This window comes from Miniopterus schreibersii (assembly GCF_964146895.1).
Source record: "Miniopterus schreibersii genome assembly, chromosome: 5".
Lineage (NCBI taxonomy): Eukaryota > Metazoa > Chordata > Mammalia > Chiroptera > Miniopteridae > Miniopterus > Miniopterus schreibersii.
Window position 1 is genome coordinate 32709082 of NC_138106.1, and position 22205 is coordinate 32731286.

General features: G+C 33.9%; 1 protein-coding gene across 1 annotated transcript in view; it reads left to right on the plus strand.

The window, feature by feature from the left end:
- PIK3CA (phosphatidylinositol-4,5-bisphosphate 3-kinase catalytic subunit alpha) overlaps positions 1-22205 on the plus strand; it is a 61077-nt gene that overhangs the window by 30271 nt on the left and 8601 nt on the right. Inside the window, exons 2-14 of the mRNA XM_081137824.1 lie at positions 2045-2472; positions 2997-3206; positions 5062-5312; positions 6826-7071; positions 8162-8247; positions 11890-11995; positions 12832-12984; positions 13077-13211; positions 16619-16743; positions 17634-17715; positions 18036-18200; positions 18412-18515; positions 19871-20042. Of these exons, the coding sequence (XP_080993950.1) occupies positions 2121-2472; positions 2997-3206; positions 5062-5312; positions 6826-7071; positions 8162-8247; positions 11890-11995; positions 12832-12984; positions 13077-13211; positions 16619-16743; positions 17634-17715; positions 18036-18200; positions 18412-18515; positions 19871-20042 (2187 nt within the window). The 5' untranslated portion in view covers positions 2045-2120. The remainder of the gene's footprint in view (positions 1-2044; positions 2473-2996; positions 3207-5061; positions 5313-6825; positions 7072-8161; positions 8248-11889; positions 11996-12831; positions 12985-13076; positions 13212-16618; positions 16744-17633; positions 17716-18035; positions 18201-18411; positions 18516-19870; positions 20043-22205) is intronic.

Genomic DNA, 22205 nt, shown 5'->3' on the forward strand with positions numbered 1-22205 from the left:
TTGTTTTTATTTGAACTTTTTTGTGCAGGCAGATCATCATTTAAAAGAAGTCATTTGGCATTATCCCTTGCATTCTTTAAATTTTTTGTATGTTTTAAAAAGCTTAGACTGAGTCACTTCTAAAATTATACACACAGATCCATCTGGTTTTTTTACTAGTCAATGAGTTTTCTTTTAAAAATATAGGAAACAGGAGAACTATATTTTAAATCCCATAACTTTAGTGGGTCTCTTATAAATTCAAAGAAAAATATTTTTAACTATCAAAAAATAATTTTGTATTCTTGAATTGTCCTTTAATTTGTATATTTCCAGAGGCAAGCGTTAAGGCTTGAAATTTCTGCTATTTCTACTCCTCACCTCTCTTATTTATTAAAACTCTGAAGCATACGATAAGCACTTGTTTGCAACTGAAAATTGGTACAGCAGAAATGGCTGCTCAAAGTAGGCCCTATTGCTCTCTCTAGGCCACACTGGTTGTGAGGTGAAAGATGCGTTGTAGGGAGCAAACCTACATGCAGGAAGGCCATTTAGGCCTTTGCAGTGGTCCAGACAAGAAATATTAGTGTCCTGACCTAAAGTACTAAAAGTGATAGTGAAAGTGTAGGCAGATTCAGGAGATTGAATTAAAGGAATTTGTTGATGGCTTAAATGTTGATAGATATGACATAGAGAAGTCAGAGATAGCAGATTTCTGGATTAGATGCATCATGCTCCTCACCTTTTACTGTGTTTGCTCAATTCCTGCTTATCCTTAAAAACTTCAGTTTTTATGTTACCTCCTGTGGAAGCCTTCCCAGTCCAACTTCCATTGAGCTGAGTGGCAGCTATGAGCTTTTACAGCATCGGGCACTTCTCCATAAAAGCATTTTTTCTGTTTTGTATCTGAATTTAATTACCCCACACTCAGCATACACATAATCTTCACACTCTTAACTCTGTCTTGTGAGGGCAAGGGCCATGTGTCGTATTCATCATCACAATCCCAGCACCTAACACTTTTAGTGAATAAACAAAATGTCATTTGTAGCTGTTGTCCACAGTACCTGTAGAGTAATCGAATACAGTAAGTTATCTGGCCTTTCAATTCATTACTCTAGTGTAACTTTTATTTATTTCTTATTTTCCCAATATCTCTCATTTTGCCTTTTTAATACTTTCAAAGTTTAGCTTACTGAATAAAAGAAAAAATAAATATAAACAATAAGAAATAAACTTGTGCTTTGTATCTTCCAAAAGATCCCCCAAGATTGTTGACATCTAAAAAATTAGGGCTTCAAGTCATAATAATAATTAATTTTTTTAAATATTATAAGTGTTTAACACAGTTGTTTGGAACATTATACTGACAAAGAAAATCAATAGGTCTCTTTTATGTGTAGATGATACTTTATATTATAGTGACAATATACCTAACATATTTAAAAGCAGAATGGTTTTATCCAAGATATCACTTAGATAATAATCAGTACACAAAAGGAAATTACAAAGATTGATTCAAGAGAGAAAAAAAGATTAAGCCATGTAATTTCTCATTACTACAGGGTGGAGGTTGGGGAGAAAAGGGAAAAGACTTGACTTCTCTAGCTTTTGCTTTACTGATCTTTAAAATGAGAGCAGTTGGCCCATGATAAAGGATCCTTTCCAGCCCAGATTCTGCTCAGTAAAATAGAAGGGAATGATAGAGGTGATATGCGATGGAAATTTTGGTTTCAATTACAGATTAATGTTCATTCTTCCCATAACCCCAGCTATGTCTTGATAAAACCTGAATGTTAAAAGTTCATTCAAATAAAATGTTTTTTTATTAAATGACTTATTAAATATAATTAAATACAAGTGATTTTTCTAATTTCTGCGTTGCAGTCAGTTCTTTCAGCATAAATTGGAGCAACAGTCTCCATCAAAATATTTAAGGTGAATTATTATTACTTGTCCTAATTAATTCAAACTATGGAAAATGAGGTTTGACGTTTAATAATGCCATAAATCTGTTCTTCTGTAGTTGTTTCTCTTTTAACATGTGTTTTCCTCTTTGGTTTAGATTTCTGCTTTGGGAGAGCCACACATCTAATTCCTTAAAGTAGTTTTATATGTAAAACCTGTAAAGGATCAGAACAATGCCTCCAAGACCATCATCAGGTGAACTGTGGGGCATCCACTTGATGCCCCCAAGAATCCTAGTAGAATGTTTACTACCAAATGGAATGATAGTGACTTTAGAATGCCTCCGTGAGGCTACATTAGTTACTATAAAGCATGAACTGTTTAAAGAAGCAAGAAAGTACCCTCTCCATCAACTTCTTCAAGATGAATCTTCTTACATTTTTGTAAGTGTTACCCAAGAAGCAGAAAGGGAAGAATTTTTTGATGAAACAAGACGACTTTGTGACCTTCGACTCTTTCAACCCTTTTTGAAAGTAATTGAGCCAGTAGGCAATCGTGAAGAAAAGATCCTCAATCGAGAAATTGGTAGGATATAATTTTTGACTAAATGTTATTGTCATCCTATTCTAAATGCAAATAACTGTGAAACTTTATTTTCTCCTTACTGAAATTTTTCTGACTCAACCAGTTAATTACCTTTGTAATCTTAAGTAATTAGATTTTGAAATACAAATCATTGCAAATCTAAAGTATTTTTTGACTTTTGGGCAAAGGAACTATTTTTAACACCTTGGTATAATTCTATAAAGTTCATTTGTATGGTTGACTTAGATTTGTTATATCCCAGTTTTGTTTTATTATTCTTTAAAAAATAATTGATATGGATAATGTTTGCTGCCTTTGCTCCAGATTGCTAAATATATGTTTTATTAAAAGTATTTCAGTCCTTGTCAACTCTTACTATATGTATTCATCAAACATTTTTTAAACCCAGAGAAACTTCTTTACTCTCTTGTGATCTTCCAAATCTACCAAGTTTTCTATTTGTAAGAAACATGTTTATACTGTGTATTTAATAGAATATTATATTCTTTACATAATTTTTTAAGGCTTTGCTATCGGCATGCCAGTGTGTGAATTTGACATGGTTAAAGATCCAGAAGTACAGGACTTCCGAAGAAATATTCTGAATGTTTGTAAAGAAGCTGTGGATCTTAGGGATCTTAATTCTCCTCACAGTAGAGCAATGTATGTCTATCCTCCAAATGTAGAATCTTCACCAGAACTGCCAAAGCACATATATAATAAATTAGACAAAGGTAAGAAAATTTGCAGTCTACCATAACTGGTTACTGTAGTGAAAACTTCTATCTGTGTCTGTATTTTAAACAGTCTTTTTTTATCCCAGTTAGATAATAAGCTTCTTGAAGCCAGATACTGCTTATACTGACAAGATATAGTTGAGTGCCACATGCACAACTTATGTACAATAGTATTTATTTATTAATGGAATGAATTGTGTGCATATGGTGCTGATTGTTTATCTCAGAATAAAACTAAAGAACTTTGAGTTTGAAATTCACTGCTCTAGAATTATAGCTGATTGTCTTTTTGCATATAAAAACAAGTATAAATAAAAACATTTTATGAAATTTTAGAAAAACTTTACATAATCTTGTTATATATCATAGTCAAAGAAAAAATAAATTTTGTAATCTTAATGTTAAATGCAGTAATTAAATCTGATTATAATGAAGTTGACTTTTGACATTTAATATATCAATTTCTAGAATTATTATTATTATTATTTTTTAAATATATCTTTATTGATTTCAGAGAGGAAAGGAGAGGGAGAGAGAGAGATAGAAACATCAATGATGCGAGAGTCATTTATCGAGCCCACAACCCGGGGATGTGCCCTGACCGGGAATCGAACCCTGATCGCCTGGATCCTAGGTTGACGCTTAACCACTGAGCCATGCCCGGCCAGGCAATTTCTAGAATTAAATGAACATGAAAATATATAAACTGTATTGTTTTTTTAAATGAATATCTGTATTTCTCAAGATAACAAAGTATTTTGGTTTTTTTTGTTTTTAATTCTCACCTGAGGAAATGATTTGATTTTTTGGAGAGAGAGAGGAAGAGAAAGAAACATTGATAGGTTGCCTTCTGGTATACACCCCAACTAGGGGTCGAGCCTGCAACCGAGGAACGTGCCCTTGGCTGGAACTGAACCCAGGACCCTTCAGTCCATGGGCCAGTGCTCTATCCACTGAGCAAAACCTGCTGGGGCCAAAGTGAGGGTTTTAATTTGAAGCTATAGAATGGGTTAACTCTCACACACTGTTAAATATAAAGTTCTGTTAGTAAAATAAGTTGACATCTTATTACTGTTTCACCCACATCACTCAAAGTAGTTTAATTCAATATAATATAACATCTTTATTTGAAGTTCTTTTCTACTCTAGCATACCTTTTAAAATGGACCACTCTTTCGTTTTTACCCAATCTTTGTGAAAAAATTCCAACAATGTCAGTGTTTCTCTCCCTCCCTCCCTTCCTCTCTTTCTGAAAAGCAATGGAAAAAAATATCCTCAGGTGAGGATTAAAAAAATAAAGGAGGGAATTGCTTAAAAAAAAGATAGTAGGAAAAATTGTACTGTGAATACCCAGACCAGTTTTAATCTTTCCATTTTATCTTTTCTTTTTGTCCCATCTTAGTTGATCTTAAAAGGAGAAAAATAAGAAAATCCATCTTGTTCTCCTTCCTCCCCTATCTTTTCTCTCATTCTGATTTAGCATCTTTCTTTAAGTCTCCATGATTCCTTCCCAGAGTCACCAAAAACTTCCACTTTTGAACCTTTGGTCTGTTGTCATGAGTCACTCTTCACAGAGCTGTATCCATGAATATGCCATGTAGTTTAAAATAGAATTATCTTGGTCTCAGGCACTTGTGACCTACCAGTCACAGTTTTGCATACTTGCCATAAAACATGAGATTTGGACATGGCTTGGCAGCACTATTAGATTTGAAGATTTACCTGTATTAGTTAGATTGTAAGTCATTTATGATTATTGTTAGAGTAATGGTAGTGCATGCTTTTTGAAGTTTTTCTCTTGAAAAATGAAGTATATATGGTGATTGCATCTAATAATGTTTTCCTGTTACAGGGCAAATAATAGTGGTGATTTGGGTAATAGTTTCTCCAAATAATGACAAGCAGAAGTATACTTTGAAAATCAACCATGACTGTGTGCCAGAACAAGTAATTGCTGAAGCAATCAGGAAAAAAACGCGAAGTATGTTGCTATCATCTGAACAATTAAAACTCTGTGTTTTAGAATATCAGGGCAAATATATTTTAAAAGTGTGTGGATGTGATGAATACTTCTTAGAAAAATATCCTCTGAGTCAATATAAGGTGAGTAACAAGTTTTGAAAATATTAATTTTAAATTTAAAAAAGTAATCACATTGGGGACTAGTGTCTACATTTTAGAATATACTTTTTGAAAAATCATTAATATTATTAAATAATATTCATAAGTTTAGTTTTATATGATAATTTAATTTGAGAGATTGATGACAAATTTAATTTGAAATAACAGATGCTATTCTTCCTTTAAATTTTATGTAATTAATATTTGGGGATCTGACTATATATGTGGATACGCTGATTAACATTTTTACAATTGTAACAATAGTTATATCATTATTCAGATACAAACATTTGATTTGGTGACTGTTTAATTGTGCTATAAGGTAAGTACAATGTTTCAGGTATTCTGCATGCAAAAAATGCATCATGTGCTTTTCTAGATAGCTCCAGTTCTACAGTGGAATACTTCTATTAGGCAATGGGAATTTTAAACAATATGGAACTTGCACAGAAGGCTTTTCATGTGCCAGCCTTTTTTTTTTTTTTAAGGGGTTTGTTTGAATATGCAATGTAAGCAGTAACGTAAATGTGCCCCTTGTCAAAAAAAGACAAACAACCATAAAAACATGGCAGTTACACTAACCCCAAAATATGGAGTATTTTATCTCCTCCCAAGCAATGCCACTAGCAGTAATTAAACATTTCAAAAAATCTATGATTTACTGTTAATTAAGATATACTATTAATATTACCCTACTCTCTATTTCTGTTCATTAAATAAATACCTATAAGAAGCAACTGTACTTGTACCAAGTATATGCTAAGTACTCATTTACAATGTGAAGCAAGACATGGTTCTGGCCTTCAGGTTGCTTACGGTCTAGTGGACTTATGGGTAAGAAAATAGGCCATTATAATATTTACACAGTAGCATTTCTATTAGAAATTTCTGTCCTAACTACCACTTCACAAATCAAACCAATGTGTTTTAACATGTTTTTTAAATACTTCCTGTATTTTTATCAGCCTCCCCTTTGTGGTTTTTGTTTTGTTTTACCTTTTAGCAAAACAAATGTTTCTCAAGAAATATTGTGACAGAAGAACAAGGGGGCAGCTACCCTTGGATTGGACATCAGTATGACTTAATAGATAGGATGATAGAAGCTTACTAAATGATGTTGCTTTTCCTTTAACAAGTGCAGTGTTTTCATAATGAGTATCCTCTGATCCTTGTTTTTTTTTGGGGGGGGGGGTGGATCTTACAGTTAAGGATAGAAATATAGTGTCGAAAGCTGACCTCTTTTTTTTTTCCTTTTATACAATTGATATTCCAATAGGGGCTTGGTTGATCCTGTGCTGTAACCTAACTCTCAAATATTAGTACTTTAAATGTTAAGTAAAGCAACTGCTAAGAAATGTTGTCTATAATGTTTGATTTTTTTTATCACCTTTGCAGATTAGTATGTAAATTCTCTCATAGTACTCTTACATGTTGCTTTTAAAATGAAAAACCTCATAAAAAATGGCTTCTCCCCATCTCCCTTAATCTTTCACAGTATATAAGAAGCTGTATAATGCTTGGGAGGATGCCCAATTTGATGCTGATGGCTAAAGAAAGCCTTTATTCGCAACTGCCAATGGACTGTTTTACGATGCCATCTTATTCCAGACGCATCTCCACAGCGACACCATATATGAATGGAGAGACTTCTACAAAATCCCTTTGGGTTGTAAATAGTTCACTCAGAATAAAAATTCTTTGTGCAACCTATGTAAATGTAAATATTCGAGACATTGACAAGGTAAAGTCATGTTGATGCTTATTAAATTATTTTATATAAACATTTTTCGAGAGCTAAATAATGATCTGTCCATTGCAATGTGTTTTCCGATGGCTGGAAAGCCACCATCTACCTCAGCTTTTACACAGCTTATGGTCCTTTGTCTGTCATTCTAATATCCCTAATTCTAATATTCTAATAGTTCTAGTGTTCATAATTCTAAGCTCTTAAAACCAAAAAAATTTTTAACAAGTTTTTATTAAATAAATAAATAAATATGTTTTTATTGGTTTCAGAGAGAGGAAGGGAGAGGGAGAGGGAGAGAGAGAGAAACATTGATGATGAGTCATTGATTCGGCTGCCTCCTGCACCCCCCCTACTGGGGATGGAGCCTGAAACCTGGGCCTGGGCCCTGGCCAGGCAGGAATCAAACCAGGATCTCTTGGATCATAGGTTGATGCTCAACCACTTAGCCACACTGGCTGGGCAAAAAACCCAAAAATTTTATAGAATTTGTTTCACAGCAAAACCTGGCCCAACCTGAAGTGAGGTTTTTTTGTATGTTTATCTATCCCACTAATATAAATATTTGTGTGTTTTGTTGCAAAAATATTAATATATTTATGGGCGTTCTAAGTTCTCATAGTATTATGCAATGTTTAGTATATGTACCAATTTATCTTTTTAAAATATCAAAAACTCTGAATTCCATACCTGTACTGAAGGTGGGCCTATATTGATTTTTATTAGTCTGATGTTCCCCTGAAAACAAATTTTGATGAATAATCTGCATCAGTGTTAACTTACTGTATATGTGAAGAAAAGGAGAACTGAAAAGCTACATCTGAACAGAAACTTCTAGTGAATTCTCTCATTCATATCAGTTATGCTATTTTGATATTGTTAATATTGGTTCTGTCTAGTATGTACAGTGTGAGGCAAAAGTAGGTGTACAGTTTTGAGTACACAAAACAGAATTTATTCTTATTTATTAACTACTATATTATTTCCCATGCAAACAGCTGTAAACCTACTTTTGCCCCACCCTGTATGCGTATGTGTGTATGTATTTTATATATACACACCCACACATTTTTTTTCTTTCTTTTAGATCTATGTTCGAACAGGTATCTACCATGGTGGAGAGCCCTTATGTGATAATGTGAACACTCAAAGAGTACCTTGTTCCAATCCCAGGTAAGGAAGTATATGGATTTCTATCTTCAAAAGTCACATTAGTGTTTAGCAATGTAATCATAAAAGTAGTATGGTTTACATTATTAATTTTATACAAGTCATATAAATTACCAGACATTTACATATAAAACATAAGGACTTTCTGTCAAATCACAGGATCACTTTACTGATTCTCTGAAATTTTATCTGTAGGGTTTTTTATTCTTTCTGTTGTATCGAGGAGAGAGCAAAATATGGTTACCATCTTGTACTGTATCTCCATCGTCATTTACACTGAGAAGTAAGAGGCAGCAAACCCTTCCAGAGCCACACTGCCCTCAGGCAGTCTTCTGCACATTACTCCCAAGAATAGATAAATATGACATTCAAATAAATCAATTTCTTAGGAGGAAGAGGAGTTCTTGGGAACATTTTAAATTATTACTGGCTAGATATAATGACGAAATAAAAGGTAGTATAATCCAACAGCTTGCCATCCTGCCATTTCTTTTTCTCTCTCATTTGGGATAACAGTCTACCCCTGAATATAACAGTAATATTTTAAGAGAACTCAAATTGGTATTAAATGTTAAAGATGGATTTTGTGGTGTAGCAATCAAGCTAATAACTAGTGAATCATTGAGAAATAAATTTCATAATGAATTTAGACTGAATTCTAGGAGAGTCAAGAACAAGTTTTGATCTTGTAATTAAGTTACTAGAGGTGGCCACCATTCTAGAGTTTAGGTAAAGTTCAAAGAGATGGTAACCTTTTCTACCTGGAGCAAGGGAAATAGTTCCTCACCCTACCTGAACCATTAGGTCAGAAAGCACGTCATTCAAGTTAGAGCTTATGCTGTGTCAACAAACAACCCCAAGATCTTTTAAAATTTTTGCCATAAAAACAAAACTTTATTTTCCACTTACACTGCATGACTTTCATGGGTTGAGTGGTTTGGTTGTGAAAGGAACAGCAAAACAATATTTGAGTAAAGAATGGCCAAAAATTTTCCAAATTTGATGAAAACTATAAAACCAACAATCTAAGAAGTTCAACAAGCCACAAGCAGAAACCCCTAAATTATATTAGTAGATTTTTTCTAGTTGTTTCAAAACCAAAAAGTAAACTAGCTTTATAAAAGTAAAATGTAAATTTAGTTAATGATAGAAGATTAAAATGTCAAAATTTTAGTGAATTGAAGCAATTTATAAAGGACTTATATTTGATTATCTTCGAGAATTCTCTAGTCTAAAAGGTAAAATCCATATGGTAGCAGTATGAATATTTAAGTAAATTTTTAAACTTTTCTATATTTGCAAAAAGTTAGAGATAAAAGAAAATGAATGAAAAGTAGATATTAAAAATTCTTACTGAGATTAAGTGACTGTTCCAAATACTGTACTTCCCATATGCTAGATAAATTACTTTATGATTTCTTCATAAATGTTACCAGTTATCTCCCAAATGGACTATATATATAAAGCCATTGCCTAATAATAAAGAACTTAATTGGTGTGTGTGTGTGAACCTGAGAAGAAACATGCTTTATTCACATAGTACTATAAACAACTACATTTATAGAATATAGCTCTCTTGGAAAGTGTGTAGAATATTTCCCATTACCTCAGAGCAAATCTAAAGAGTTAGAAGTAATAAAAAACCCTGGGTACATTTACTGTGGACTTACCCGACCCACAGTATTTCTCCTCCCTGCATGCATGGGTCCTTATCCTTCAGAATTCCTTCTTACTTAGCTCCCCTACCTTAAACAAGTCTTTCCTGTATAAACGGATCATATTTTCTTTATCTTCATCCGTAATTGAGCAAAGATACTAGAATACATAGAACTTATTTTGTTGTTAATTAAGTCTTATTTTATTTATAATCAAAAATAGAATAGAATTGTGAAGAAGCCATTTAAAAAATTTTCAAAATCAGTATCTAGCACTTGAGCTTTTACCATGGACCAGTTGCTCTTCTAATTGATTTACTTAGGTTATCTCATTTAATCCTCACAACAACTTTATGAGAGTAGGTACTATTATTATTCACATTTCCAAGATGAGAAAACAGACAAAGTGAGGGTCACACATGTAGTAAAATAGTAAAAACAAGGTTCTACTCTAGGTAGTGTGAATTCTGAGTTCATACTCTTAACCATTGCTATAATCTTTTAAAAAAAAAAACAACAACTATGGCCTGGCCAGGCATGGCTCAGCGGTTAAGCATCAGTCTAGGATCCAGGAGATCGCAGTTCGATTCCCGGTCAGGGCACATGCCCAGGTTGCGGGCTTGATCCCCACTCGGGGGCGTGCAGGAGGCAGACAGTCAGTGACTCTCTCTCATCATTGATGTTTCTCTCTCTCTCCCTCTCCCTTCCTCTCTCTGAAATCAGTAAAAAGATATTTTAAATAAATAACAACTAAATATTTTGCTTGGCTCTTTACAGATATGTCCACCAAATACAGATGTTATTTCACATGTAACAGAGTAAATTGAATGGAATTTATGATTAAAATTTGGGGGGGAAAATTGATTATCACTTTTTATAGTAACTTTATTCTTTTCTTATTATGAATGTTAAGTTTTATCATTTGTGAAATAGTTCTAAAATTCAAATACTTTCTGTTAACATACCCTTCATTTCATTTAATAGTGACTGATTTAAATGAATAAAACTATATCATGTATAAAAGTAATTAAATATCATTGTAACCATAATAGGAAATTTCCTTTTATCTTATTTAGTTTCCCTTTTCTTTTTGCCTTTTTGTAAGCAAATTTGTGAGGGTTGTTTTTTTAAGTATGTAGCACAAATACACAAAAGTATACAAATCAACATTGCACAGTTCATTGAGTTATCACAAAGTGAGTACCCATATGACTACTATACTGGTCAAGAATAGAACAAGGAACAGTATTCTGAAAGCCCCTCCTCATGCCTCTCCCTGTCATCAGTCTCCTCCCTAAAGCTAACTACTATCCTTCTAACATGATTGGTTAGTTTTGGCTTTTTGAATTTTATATAAATGGACTCAAGGAGTAGATATTCTTTTGTGTCTTTTTTCACTTAATTTTAGGTTTGTAAGATTTCATCCGTGTTGTAAGTACCTGGTGTTCATTTCCATTACTGTGCATTCCATTATATGAATATCCTGCAGTTTATCTGTTCTGCTATTAGATATTAAGATTGTTTGCAGTTTGGAGATGTTGTAAACAATTCTGTTAACATTCTGGGCACAAATGCACACATTTCTTTCATTTTATACCTAGAAGTGGAGCGGAGTCATAGGTCAGTTTTAATAGATTATGCTTTCCAAATTGGTTATATAAATTATACCTCCACTAGCAGTATATGAGATTTCCTGTTACTATACATTCTAAGTACCCCTTGGTATCATCAGTCCTTATAGTTTTAGCCAATCTCTTGTATAGTAATAACTCCATGACATTTTATTTTGCATTTTTTGGATGACAGATGATATTGTCTACTTTGTCATGTTTATTTGGCCATTTGGATAAATGTCTGTTCCATTCAATCTCTGGCCTGTTTTTCTTTTTATTTATTTATTTTTTTTCTTGATAGTTTGTAGGAGTCATTCATATACTCTGAATAAGCCCTTTTTTTGGTAAATTCTTTTTTTCTTTAAAATTTTACATAGGTGGAATGAATGGCTGAATTACGATATATACATTCCTGATCTTCCTCGTGCTGCTCGGCTTTGCCTTTCCATTTGTTCTGTTAAAGGTCGAAAAGGTGCTAAAGAGGTAAAGTATTTTAGAAGAAATATATTCACCTTTAGAAACTCCAAATTACACTGCTTATTGAGTTTTTATCAAGAAAAGGATATTTTTCTTTATCTAAAATAAGTAAAATATATATTTTAAATTTTTAAAATTTTATTGTTGAAAGTATTACAGGTATCCCCCATTTTCTCCCCTTTAACCCCCTCACCCCATCTCCCACCCCTCCCCACTTCTTCCCCTGTCTTTTGTCTGCACCATGGGATGCACATATATGCTTCTAAGTTCTTTGGTCAATCTCTTCCTGCCCTCCTGCCCTCCTTCCCTCTGAGATCTGTCAGTCTGTTTCATGCTTCCATGTCTGTGGTCCTCTCTTGTTCATCAATTTATTTTGTTCCTTAGATTCCACATGTAAGTGAGATCATGTGATATTTGTCTTTCTCAGATTGGCACATTTCACTTAACATAAAAAATTTTAATAAATAAATGAAGAATACCTTGGGAGAGCTTCTGGAATTTATTTATAATGAGTTGAGTATGTCCTTTGGTCACATTGATACAATTTTTGAATATGCAAAGTGACTACACATAAGTATCTTTTTAGTGACTACATGGAAATAGCTGTCTTGCTTACTTTGGTTCAGGTTTCCTAATAATAATTAGAGAAAATACATGTAATTTCAAATGGGAAAAAGGAAAGCGAGTTACTTATACTTTGAAAAAATTAATATGACTAGTTATAGACATTGTTATGGAGATGGTTGTTGAATTCTCCTTTATGGGGAAGAAAAGTGTTGTGAAATAGGTCTAACAATTTAACCCACAGAGTAGTGAATATTTTTTGGTTTGTTTGTTTTAAGGAACACTGTCCATTGGCGTGGGGAAATATAAACTTGTTTGATTACACAGATACTCTAGTATCTGGAAAAATGGCTTTGAATCTTTGGCCAGTACCTCATGGATTAGAAGATTTGCTGAATCCTATTGGTGTTACTGGATCAAATCCAAATAAAGTAAGCTTTTTATTATTATAAATAAGAATTTTTCCTTTTTTTATGACAGTCAAACACAGTATATATGTAATAACTTATATCCCATCTCTTAGGAAACTCCATGCTTAGAGCTGGAGTTTGACTGGTTCAACAGTGTGGTCAAGTTTCCAGATATGTCAGTGATTGAAGAGCATGCCAACTGGTCTGTGTCCCGAGAAGCAGGATTTAGTTATTCCCATGCAGGACTGGTAAGGCAAATCACTCAAGTTTTCCTAAGTTTTTTCTTATGAGCTTTCAACCGTAATCATTGGCTTTGGGTACATACTCTTTGTACAGAAAGGGTTTCATGTGTTTTAGCTTCACTGGCATAGCTACTCTAGGCTATATAGGAGAGTATTGCAATATAGTAAAATTCTCTACATGCTAATATTTTTACTGCAGCCCTACCTCCTCTTACTTTATTCAGAGCTCTAGCCTGTCTTCATTTAACAAGTATTTATTGAATGCTGACTCTATGCATATATTACTGTATGATATGTACCAGGTAATAAAACTGTGCCCTAAAGAGACCTACATTGAGTATGCAGTCTAGTGGTGAAAATAGACATTAAACAGGTAAAGGCAAAAATATAAGACTATAAATCATGGTAAGTGCCATGAAGGAAAAAACAATAGTGTGCAAAGAGTGACTAACAGAGAGGTGGGAGAGAAAGGCTAATATTGGGTTCAGCAAAGACCTCTCTGAAATAGTAACCTTGAAGTTGACCCAGAGTATAAGTCTTGTTAGGTGAGCTTGGAAGCAGAGGATATTGCTTCACCACTATAGCCCAGATTCCCTAGAAAAGAGTATATATAAAATATAATTTAAATATTGATCTAGTTGTCTGATCTTGACCATAACTTTGGAACCACGATATAAGGACCATTAACTCTTCCTTATTTCTCAAGGGCAGAGGTGTCAGTGCCAAGGAGAAGATATTTTTGTTCTTTGTTATCTTTTTTTTCCAGTTTTCAAATTTATCACTTTTTGTGGGGCCTAATTTTAAGTTATAGATAAACCAACCAATGAATATGGGGCCAAGAAGTCCTGAAATATGCCTACCGTATTTTATATATTCCTGGTCGCAATAACAGCAGCACCCAGTGCAGCCGGCAATCCTGCACTTAGGAACTTTCCATAAGGAGTTTACCAATCCCTTTTGTAAATAATGATAATAACCTTTACTCTTCCTGCCTATGCACTTTCAAAGATATATAGAAGGTATTTTAAGTACAAATAAATTTAAAATCTTTACTGAATTTTGTCAAATACTAAATTAACTTTTTTGACATTAAAAAGAGATTCTCTTTCTTTAAAAATGTAGCCACTATTGTGTAAGTTTAATTTCTTGACTATGATTGCTAACATTTGTCAAGTGCTTAATGTGTACCCAATGCCAAGCCAATCGCTTTTCACATATTGTCTCATTTAATCTTAAAAGCAGTGTCTGTGAAGGTAGGTACTATTATAATCCTTATTTCAACAGTAAGGAAACAGGCCTAAAGAACATAAATAACTTATCTAATGTCACTGTTTAGTAAGTATTGAGCATCTTACTCTTAACCATTCTGTTATAACTGAACAGGAATTTCTTAATTTTTAAATTGGGGTTGAAATACTGATAAACATTCTCATGACATGTCCGTATCTCTATCCAGTTACTTACACCTATAGCTGTAAGGAAAAGAGTGATGTAGAAATTTAAAAATTCCTTGGATTCATTATTCTGATTGATATCTGTAAGTGTAAAAATAGAAATGTTTTACAAATATGAAGCAAAGAAGGTGACCATTCTGTCTAACAAAATTGAAGCATCAAAGTTTTCAAAATTACTACATTTTCACATACAGGTACAAGAAGAACCAGAAGTAATGATAAGCTAGAACTTCGTAGATATGTATTAAAATCTGGACTTGGTATTTACAAGATGAATATGTTCCAGGCTCACGGATGACAGTTGATGAACAAGCAGTTAGTTGCATTCAAAGGATATTGCTTATTTTGGATTATAACCTTGGTTTTACTATGTTTAAGTTCTCATCAAGATGTCATATAATTGTTTTTCACCATCACTTTAATCTTCTCTAAGTTATCCTACATTAAAAATATAAACAAATAAAAATTAGTAAATAATATAAAATAATTAAGAGTCCATGGACCTAGATGGTAAATAGTAATGACTATTTTTCCTGGTGAATTGAGGGTTAAGCATTTATTATCTCTCCTACCTGAACTATTTCAGTAGCCTCCTGACTGGTCTCCCTCCTACTACAGAGCACCTAGAATAGTTTTCATTAAACATAAATCAAATCATGACATTCATTGTTTAAATAACTTTCACTAAAAATGAAATCCAAACCTTTCAGCTTGACCTGCAAATTTCACATGCTGTGAACATGACCTCCTGTTACTCCTCCCTCATCTACTGGGCTTCAGGCTCACTGGCCTCCCTCCTGTTCCTCCTTCACACCAAACTCATTCTCTTCGTAAGGCACTTCCATCTTCCCCTCCACCTGCAATAGTCTTTTCCTGACAGAGTGGATGACTCTTCTCATATGGATCACACATTAAAGGTTACCTTCTCAGAGGCCATTTCTGAACACCCAGTCTAAAGTAGTCACTCAATCATTCTCTGTTACATCACCCAGAGTATTTAAATCAATTCTCCAATATTTTTATTTGTTCATTTAATTTTCCACTATAATAGAGACCCTATTATAGTACAGCTTCTTTTACAGTCTTCTGACCCCCCACCCAACAGTGAGAATAAGACAGGGCACACAGTACGTGTTTTAGTAAATATTTGTTGAGTAAATATGTGCCACTACCATTTCTTGATGCTGTTAGATAAATTAACAAAGTTTAAATGTATAAAAACATTGTAGCATGGACATTTGTTTTCATTTTTAGCCATTAGGATTATGATTAACCCATTCTAAGGGATGTATAATTTTTTTTTATAATACATTAATGTGAATTCATAATTATTTATTATGTGGTTAATATACCTAGATTTAAAGAAAATAAATACATGACTTGGAATCTTAGAATTATTCCAAAAGTTATGGTGTTTTCTTTTTAGTTTCTGAACACGCAATAGACATGATTTTGATGGAGCAATTTCTTTTCCTTTTCCCCTTATTTATTTTTACTTCTTAAATTTAAAGCCTTAGAGTGATTATAGGGATGTATTCAGGCGAAGATTATGAAAGAATTTACATTTTAATTTTATTATTTTACTGTTTCATATTATTCCAGAAACATTAGCAGATAACTAAGAGGGTTCCTCATCAGCGAGAGAAGTAACGTATGCCCTACTACCCTAGCATTCCACTTGTCTTCTCCCTGCCTAACTTTGGCAGGGACTGTTCTGTGGTTGGTGGTAATGTCAGCCAAATACATTATTGGATTTGTTCCACAAAAAACGTCTTGAGTTGATTCTTCCCTATCCCTGAAATTAAAGTCTTGTCATTGAGAATAGTAAACTGTTTCACAGCAGTTAATAAATAATGTAAAGTTTATTCACAATTTTCTTTTTTTTTTAGATCACTCATGAATCCTGGGTGAAAAAACATAGCAGAGAAAAATCACATAAGATATTACTTTATTTTACAGAGTAACAGACTAGCTAGAGACAATGAATTAAGGGAAAATGATAAAGAACAGCTCCGAGCCATTTGTACCCGAGATCCTCTCTCTGAAATCACTGAGCAAGAGAAAGATTTTCTGTGGAGCCACAGGTGAGTGTTAAGATGAAGAGTCCTGGTTTCTTATGGTACAGAAGAAAAGAAAGAATTGACTTTGGCTGATCTTGCCTTTTTTCTACCTATTAAAGAAAGCATCATTTACATGACTTTTTAATATAAACATTATCCTTTTTAAAGCTGTAGATATAGATCAGTATTTCTAGAAAATCATGCTGCATTGGTTACTAACTTTGCACATTGAAGGCCTTTTTTTTAATTTTAATTCTAGGTTGATAAGACCTTTTTTAGGATTTGGTTTTCATTTCTGTTTTTTAATAAAATTCAGGATCCAAAAACATATCCTGTAGTTTTAGATCAATTTAGTTGGTCTAGATATTTCCATTTTTAGGAGTTCCCTCCATTTTCCTCTTTTTCTTATACTTCTTCAAAGTAATAGTGTAATGCTTTATTTTTACTTATGAAGAGATCATCCTACTACTTGGTAAGTGACACTGTTTTATTTAAATAAAACAATTGCAGTGCATTTCTGCAGAAAGTTCATTAAAACATAAGTTCTTTCTAGTGGCCACAGTAGAAGTAGAGACTCTTCTCATGGTTTAAGTTGCTTAACTGGGTGAATAAAAGAAGCTATAAAAAGCGTGTTATAAAATACATTCATAATTTTCCTAAGTGCCTGTCTTCCATTTGGACTTTTCTTTTGCCTTCCTTGCCATTATAACTGTATCTAAGTATACATATATGTACATACATGTGCAACAAAATGTTAAACGCTGATTTCTTTGGATTTCAAGGAAGGCTAGTGGTAGAACGTTTTGAAAGTGTTTGGAACTTCTTAAAGATTGCATAGTTGAAAATTTAGACATCTAGGCCTTTGGAATAACATGCAAGAGTGTTTTTTATTTTGTTTTATCTTTTCTACACAGACACTATTGTGTAACTATCCCTGAAATCCTACCCAAATTGCTTCTGTCTGTTAAATGGAATTCTAGAGATGAAGTAGCTCAGGTAAATGCATGTTTGTGATCACTGAATAATTGTTGCGCAGGATAGGTATGTTGCTCAAATTCGTTTCTCTCAGAAAGTCTGCATAACTGTGAGGTGAAATAGACTTTTAAATGAATTAATAATGGTAATATAGTAGAGAATAATACTATTCACACTACTTTCACTGATAAAATTAGAACGGAACATTTTAAGCACTGAAATCATAAGGGGGCTTTTATCTAAGCTAATTTTAAAATAAGAAATTAAGACAATGTCTTAGAGGGTTCACTCATAGCTATCTTTGCTTTATCAGTATGGTTTATGGTTTCTCTCTTGCACAGATGTACTGCTTGGTAAAAGAGTGGCCTCCAATCAAACCTGAACAGGCTATGGAGCTTCTGGACTGCAACTACCCAGACCCTATGGTTCGAGGTTTTGCTGTTCGATGCTTGGAGAAATATTTAACAGATGACAAACTTTCTCAGTACCTAATTCAACTAGTACAGGTAAAATAATGTAAAATAGAAAAATCATATTTTATTCTAAATCCATGCAACTTCCAAAACCTACTATATTAACTGATTTTATGCTTTTTTTAAAATCAGTTTTGTTACCAGTAGTAACTACTTTCTTTCTAAAAAATTGTCTTTAAATGCAACCATGCAAAAAACTGATTGATGTAGTTGTTTTTATGTTTGTTTGTTTTTAAACACATAGGTCCTAAAATATGAACAGTATTTGGATAACCTGCTTGTGAGATTTTTACTCAAAAAAGCATTGACTAATCAAAGGATTGGGCACTTTTTCTTTTGGCATTTAAAGTAAGTCAAATTATTTTCCCATTAAATTCTTTAGATACATATTACTTGCTTTCTTAATATATGTATAAATATGTATACTTATATACCATGGTTTTTGTTTTTCTGGAAGAGTTATCCATACTGAAAGTACATTGTACCAATGATGAGTTTCACTCAACCTTTTCTCTTTAACATTAAATAAGCAGTAAAATTCAAAACTGAATTTTCTATAGGAATGAAAGCTGAAATATTTTTAAAGATTTTGATGCTACTTCAGACAAAGTTAAATTTGCTGGATTAATGTTGATTAATGGTGTATTTGGTTTCACTGTGTGTGTGGAGTAAAATATCCCAAAATAAAGAAAATAACCTTACCTTGGAATTCAGAATAATAATGGCAGACATCTCAAGTTTCTTACTAGAAAAGCTAATTAAGAATAGAAAAATTTTGTAGAATAAGATACATCTAATACTCAAAGTTGGGAGTCATAAACCATACACTATTTTTCTAAATTTAGAAACAGATTTGTAATTACCATGGTTTTTCAAATGTTAAAATAAATTTGAAGCTGGGTTTAAAATAACTTAAATTCAGATGTGCTTTGGTGTGTTTCTCTCTTTTTTTTTTTTTTAATATATCTTTATTGATTTCAGAGAGAGGAAAGGAAAGGGAGGGAGGGAGGGAGAGAGAAACATCAGTGGTGGGAGAGTCATTGATTGGCTGCCTCCTGCACCCCCCCGACTGGGGATCAAGTCCGAAACCCGGGCATGTGCCCTGACTGGGAATCGAACCCCGATCGCCTGGATCCTAGGTCGACAGTCAACTGCTGAGCCACGCCCGGCTGGGCTGGTGTGTTTCTCTTTAAGTTCCTTTTGGCTGGATTAGTTGAGCTCCTGAGATTTCTGGATTTATAATTTTTATCATATTTGGGAATATTTATCAATGTTGCCTAGTAAAGTTTCATTTCCCTCCCCCCCCAAAAAATATAAAATAAATTCAGAGACAATGTAAAAAAGGAACATGTTTGCCAGCAGAGTGAAATAGTGTTCACTAAACTCTTGACTCCCTGCCTGTTCACTTTATTTTTGTGCCTGCTTTCCCTTTGTTCATGTCTATATATCTTGTACTGAAATTAGTTAATAAAAAGTAGTTGAAGTAAACCTAAAGGCTAGTTCATTAAAATAACGCTTGCAAGAATACGTGAAATCCTTGATTGTTTTGCTTCTAAATGATAGATTTTAAATTATTTTATTGTTAGTATGATTATAACATTTATTGGATTTAGACAAAGGTTTTTTATTTTCTTAAAATAGATATACTCATCTAAGACAATATATATACATGGTCTTTTTTTAATCTTGCACTGTTTCTCTAGATCTGAGATGCACAATAAAACAGTGAGCCAGAGGTTCGGGCTGCTTTTGGAGTCCTACTGCCGGGCGTGTGGCATGTACCTGAAGCACCTGAACAGGCAGGTGGAGGCCATGGAGAAGCTCATCAACCTGACGGACATCCTGAAGCAGGAGAAGAAGGATGAGACACAGAAGGTGCGAGGCTCTACGGGGGAAGCTCTGCCAGCCGGTGGGCAGGCAGGCCTCGAGGAGCGTGTGGATAATTAACACCTAATTATGTAGTACTGGGGGTTCATTTGTGTTGTTTTCGTAAGGACAACTGTAAACCTACTTTTGCCCAGCTCTGTATATGCAGATCATGTGTCTTGGGATTTGGATCCATATCCCCTGGCTCTGAGCTGCGTAATGTTGGACATATTATTTAGTCTTTGAGATTCATCTTCCTCATCTGTAAAATGGGAATAACACTTTCTTCATAGGGTTGTGGTAGGAATTAAATTATGTGAGGTATGCAAAGCCCCTGTCACAGTCCCTAGAACATCGGAAGTGCCCAAATGTGTTAGTTCTCTCCTTTCTCTTTCATATAATCATAACTTTTAAAAATAATTTTTCCTATTCTGTGTCATTTATTATCTTTTGGTAATGACCTTGAGAATGAGTGGAAGGAAATTAGTTTTTACATTTCTGAGTTTAAAATGGACTCTTAGTCGTTCAGTGAATATATCACACACTCCAGTCATCTGCAGTCCAGCTTCGTGGTACTGAGGAATATAAAATGTGCAGACTTTCCATGGCCTTTTCCTATTCTTTATCCTTTATTTGTTCCACCATATTTTACAGTAAAAGTGAAATTATACCTCATCTCTAGTGAAATGAAAAAAAATGCGAGTTTATTAATGAGTCCCCAAAGGACGGAGAATGTAAATCTGCAGTACTGAATACTCTTTCCAACATCTTCATTAATCTTGCTTGAAAAAATATCACTTTCCTTCAAAGAAAGTTACCGTTTTAATCTAAATGCCACTGAGTTGATTTTATTAAAGCTGTGGTATGAAAGTTTAGATATAGGTTATTAGAAAATAATTGTACTGTTTCTGATGCTGGAATTGCGAGCAAGAGGGGACTAAACTGCTTTGAAAGAATAAAGTTTATTTCATTTTTATTGTAACTGAGGTAAGACAGAAGAAAATAGATATTAGTTAAATTTGTAAATATAGACATTTCTTCTAAGCTGGAATTTTTATATAGCAGATTGGCTATGATACAGTAGATTAATTAGGAACGTGAAATTCATTACTCAAGATTGCTAGTGGCTTAAATGGGGCTGTGACAGGTAACCAAAAATGCAGTCACGGGGTTTGTGAAATCTAAAAAACAACAGCAAACGAATAAGCAGGACAGAAACACTCTCAGATGCGGACAGACTCGTAGGTAAGAGGACACTTTGGATGTTTGCCACGTGGGAGGGCGTGGAGTGGTTGAAGACAGTGAGGGGATTCAAAAGTACAAAGTGGTAGTTACCCAGGGAGGAGTCACAGGCACGTGAAGTACAGACACAGGCGCAGGACTAAAAGCAGTTCCTTGGTGTGGTTTGTGTTTTATCCTAACAGTGATAAAGTGCAGGCAGCAGTGCGCTAACCTGAGGGTTGATAGTGATGGGAAAAGAAACGCCTTCGCATGATCAAAAGCGGCCCTAGTCGTGATGACTAGATTTTCTAGCTGTTCACTTACGTATAGTAAGGAGGCTGGGGGGGTGCGCGGGGGGGACCAAAAACTTTGGTACTAAAATTCCAGCATGAAAATAAATGTATTTTGAATTCCTAGATCCTATACTCTTTTTTCCCCACCCACATTTTAAATTTTCGATAGAGGTTTTCTAAAATAAAATGTGAATTACTGCACGATAGCTCAGCAGCCTGGGCTCTGATTTGAAAATGATTAAAAAAGGGACGTTTCTTTCTAACTGTGTACTAGAACATGAGTATAGTGTGAGACTCAGTGTGACAAATGTTTTTACAAGGCCTTTTCCCAGCAGTTCCTTTTAGCCTAACTTGACCTTTTCTACCCAGAGAAAGAGAGTGAATATGATGTTTTCCAAAAAGCTTAAAGTGAGGTTATTAAGCTCAGATAGCATGATGCCCCATCGTTTTCCCTCTACAGCAGCGAGTCAGCAAACTTCTTCTTAAAAGGCCAGAGAGTAAATACTTTATTCTTTTTTTAAAAAAAAAGATTTTTTAAAATTGATTTTTAGAGAGAAAGGGCGAGGGAGGGAGAGAGGTAAACATCGATGTGAGAGCAATACTTTGATCTGCTGCCTCCTGCAGTCCCCCAACTGGGGATTGAGCCCACAACCTGGGC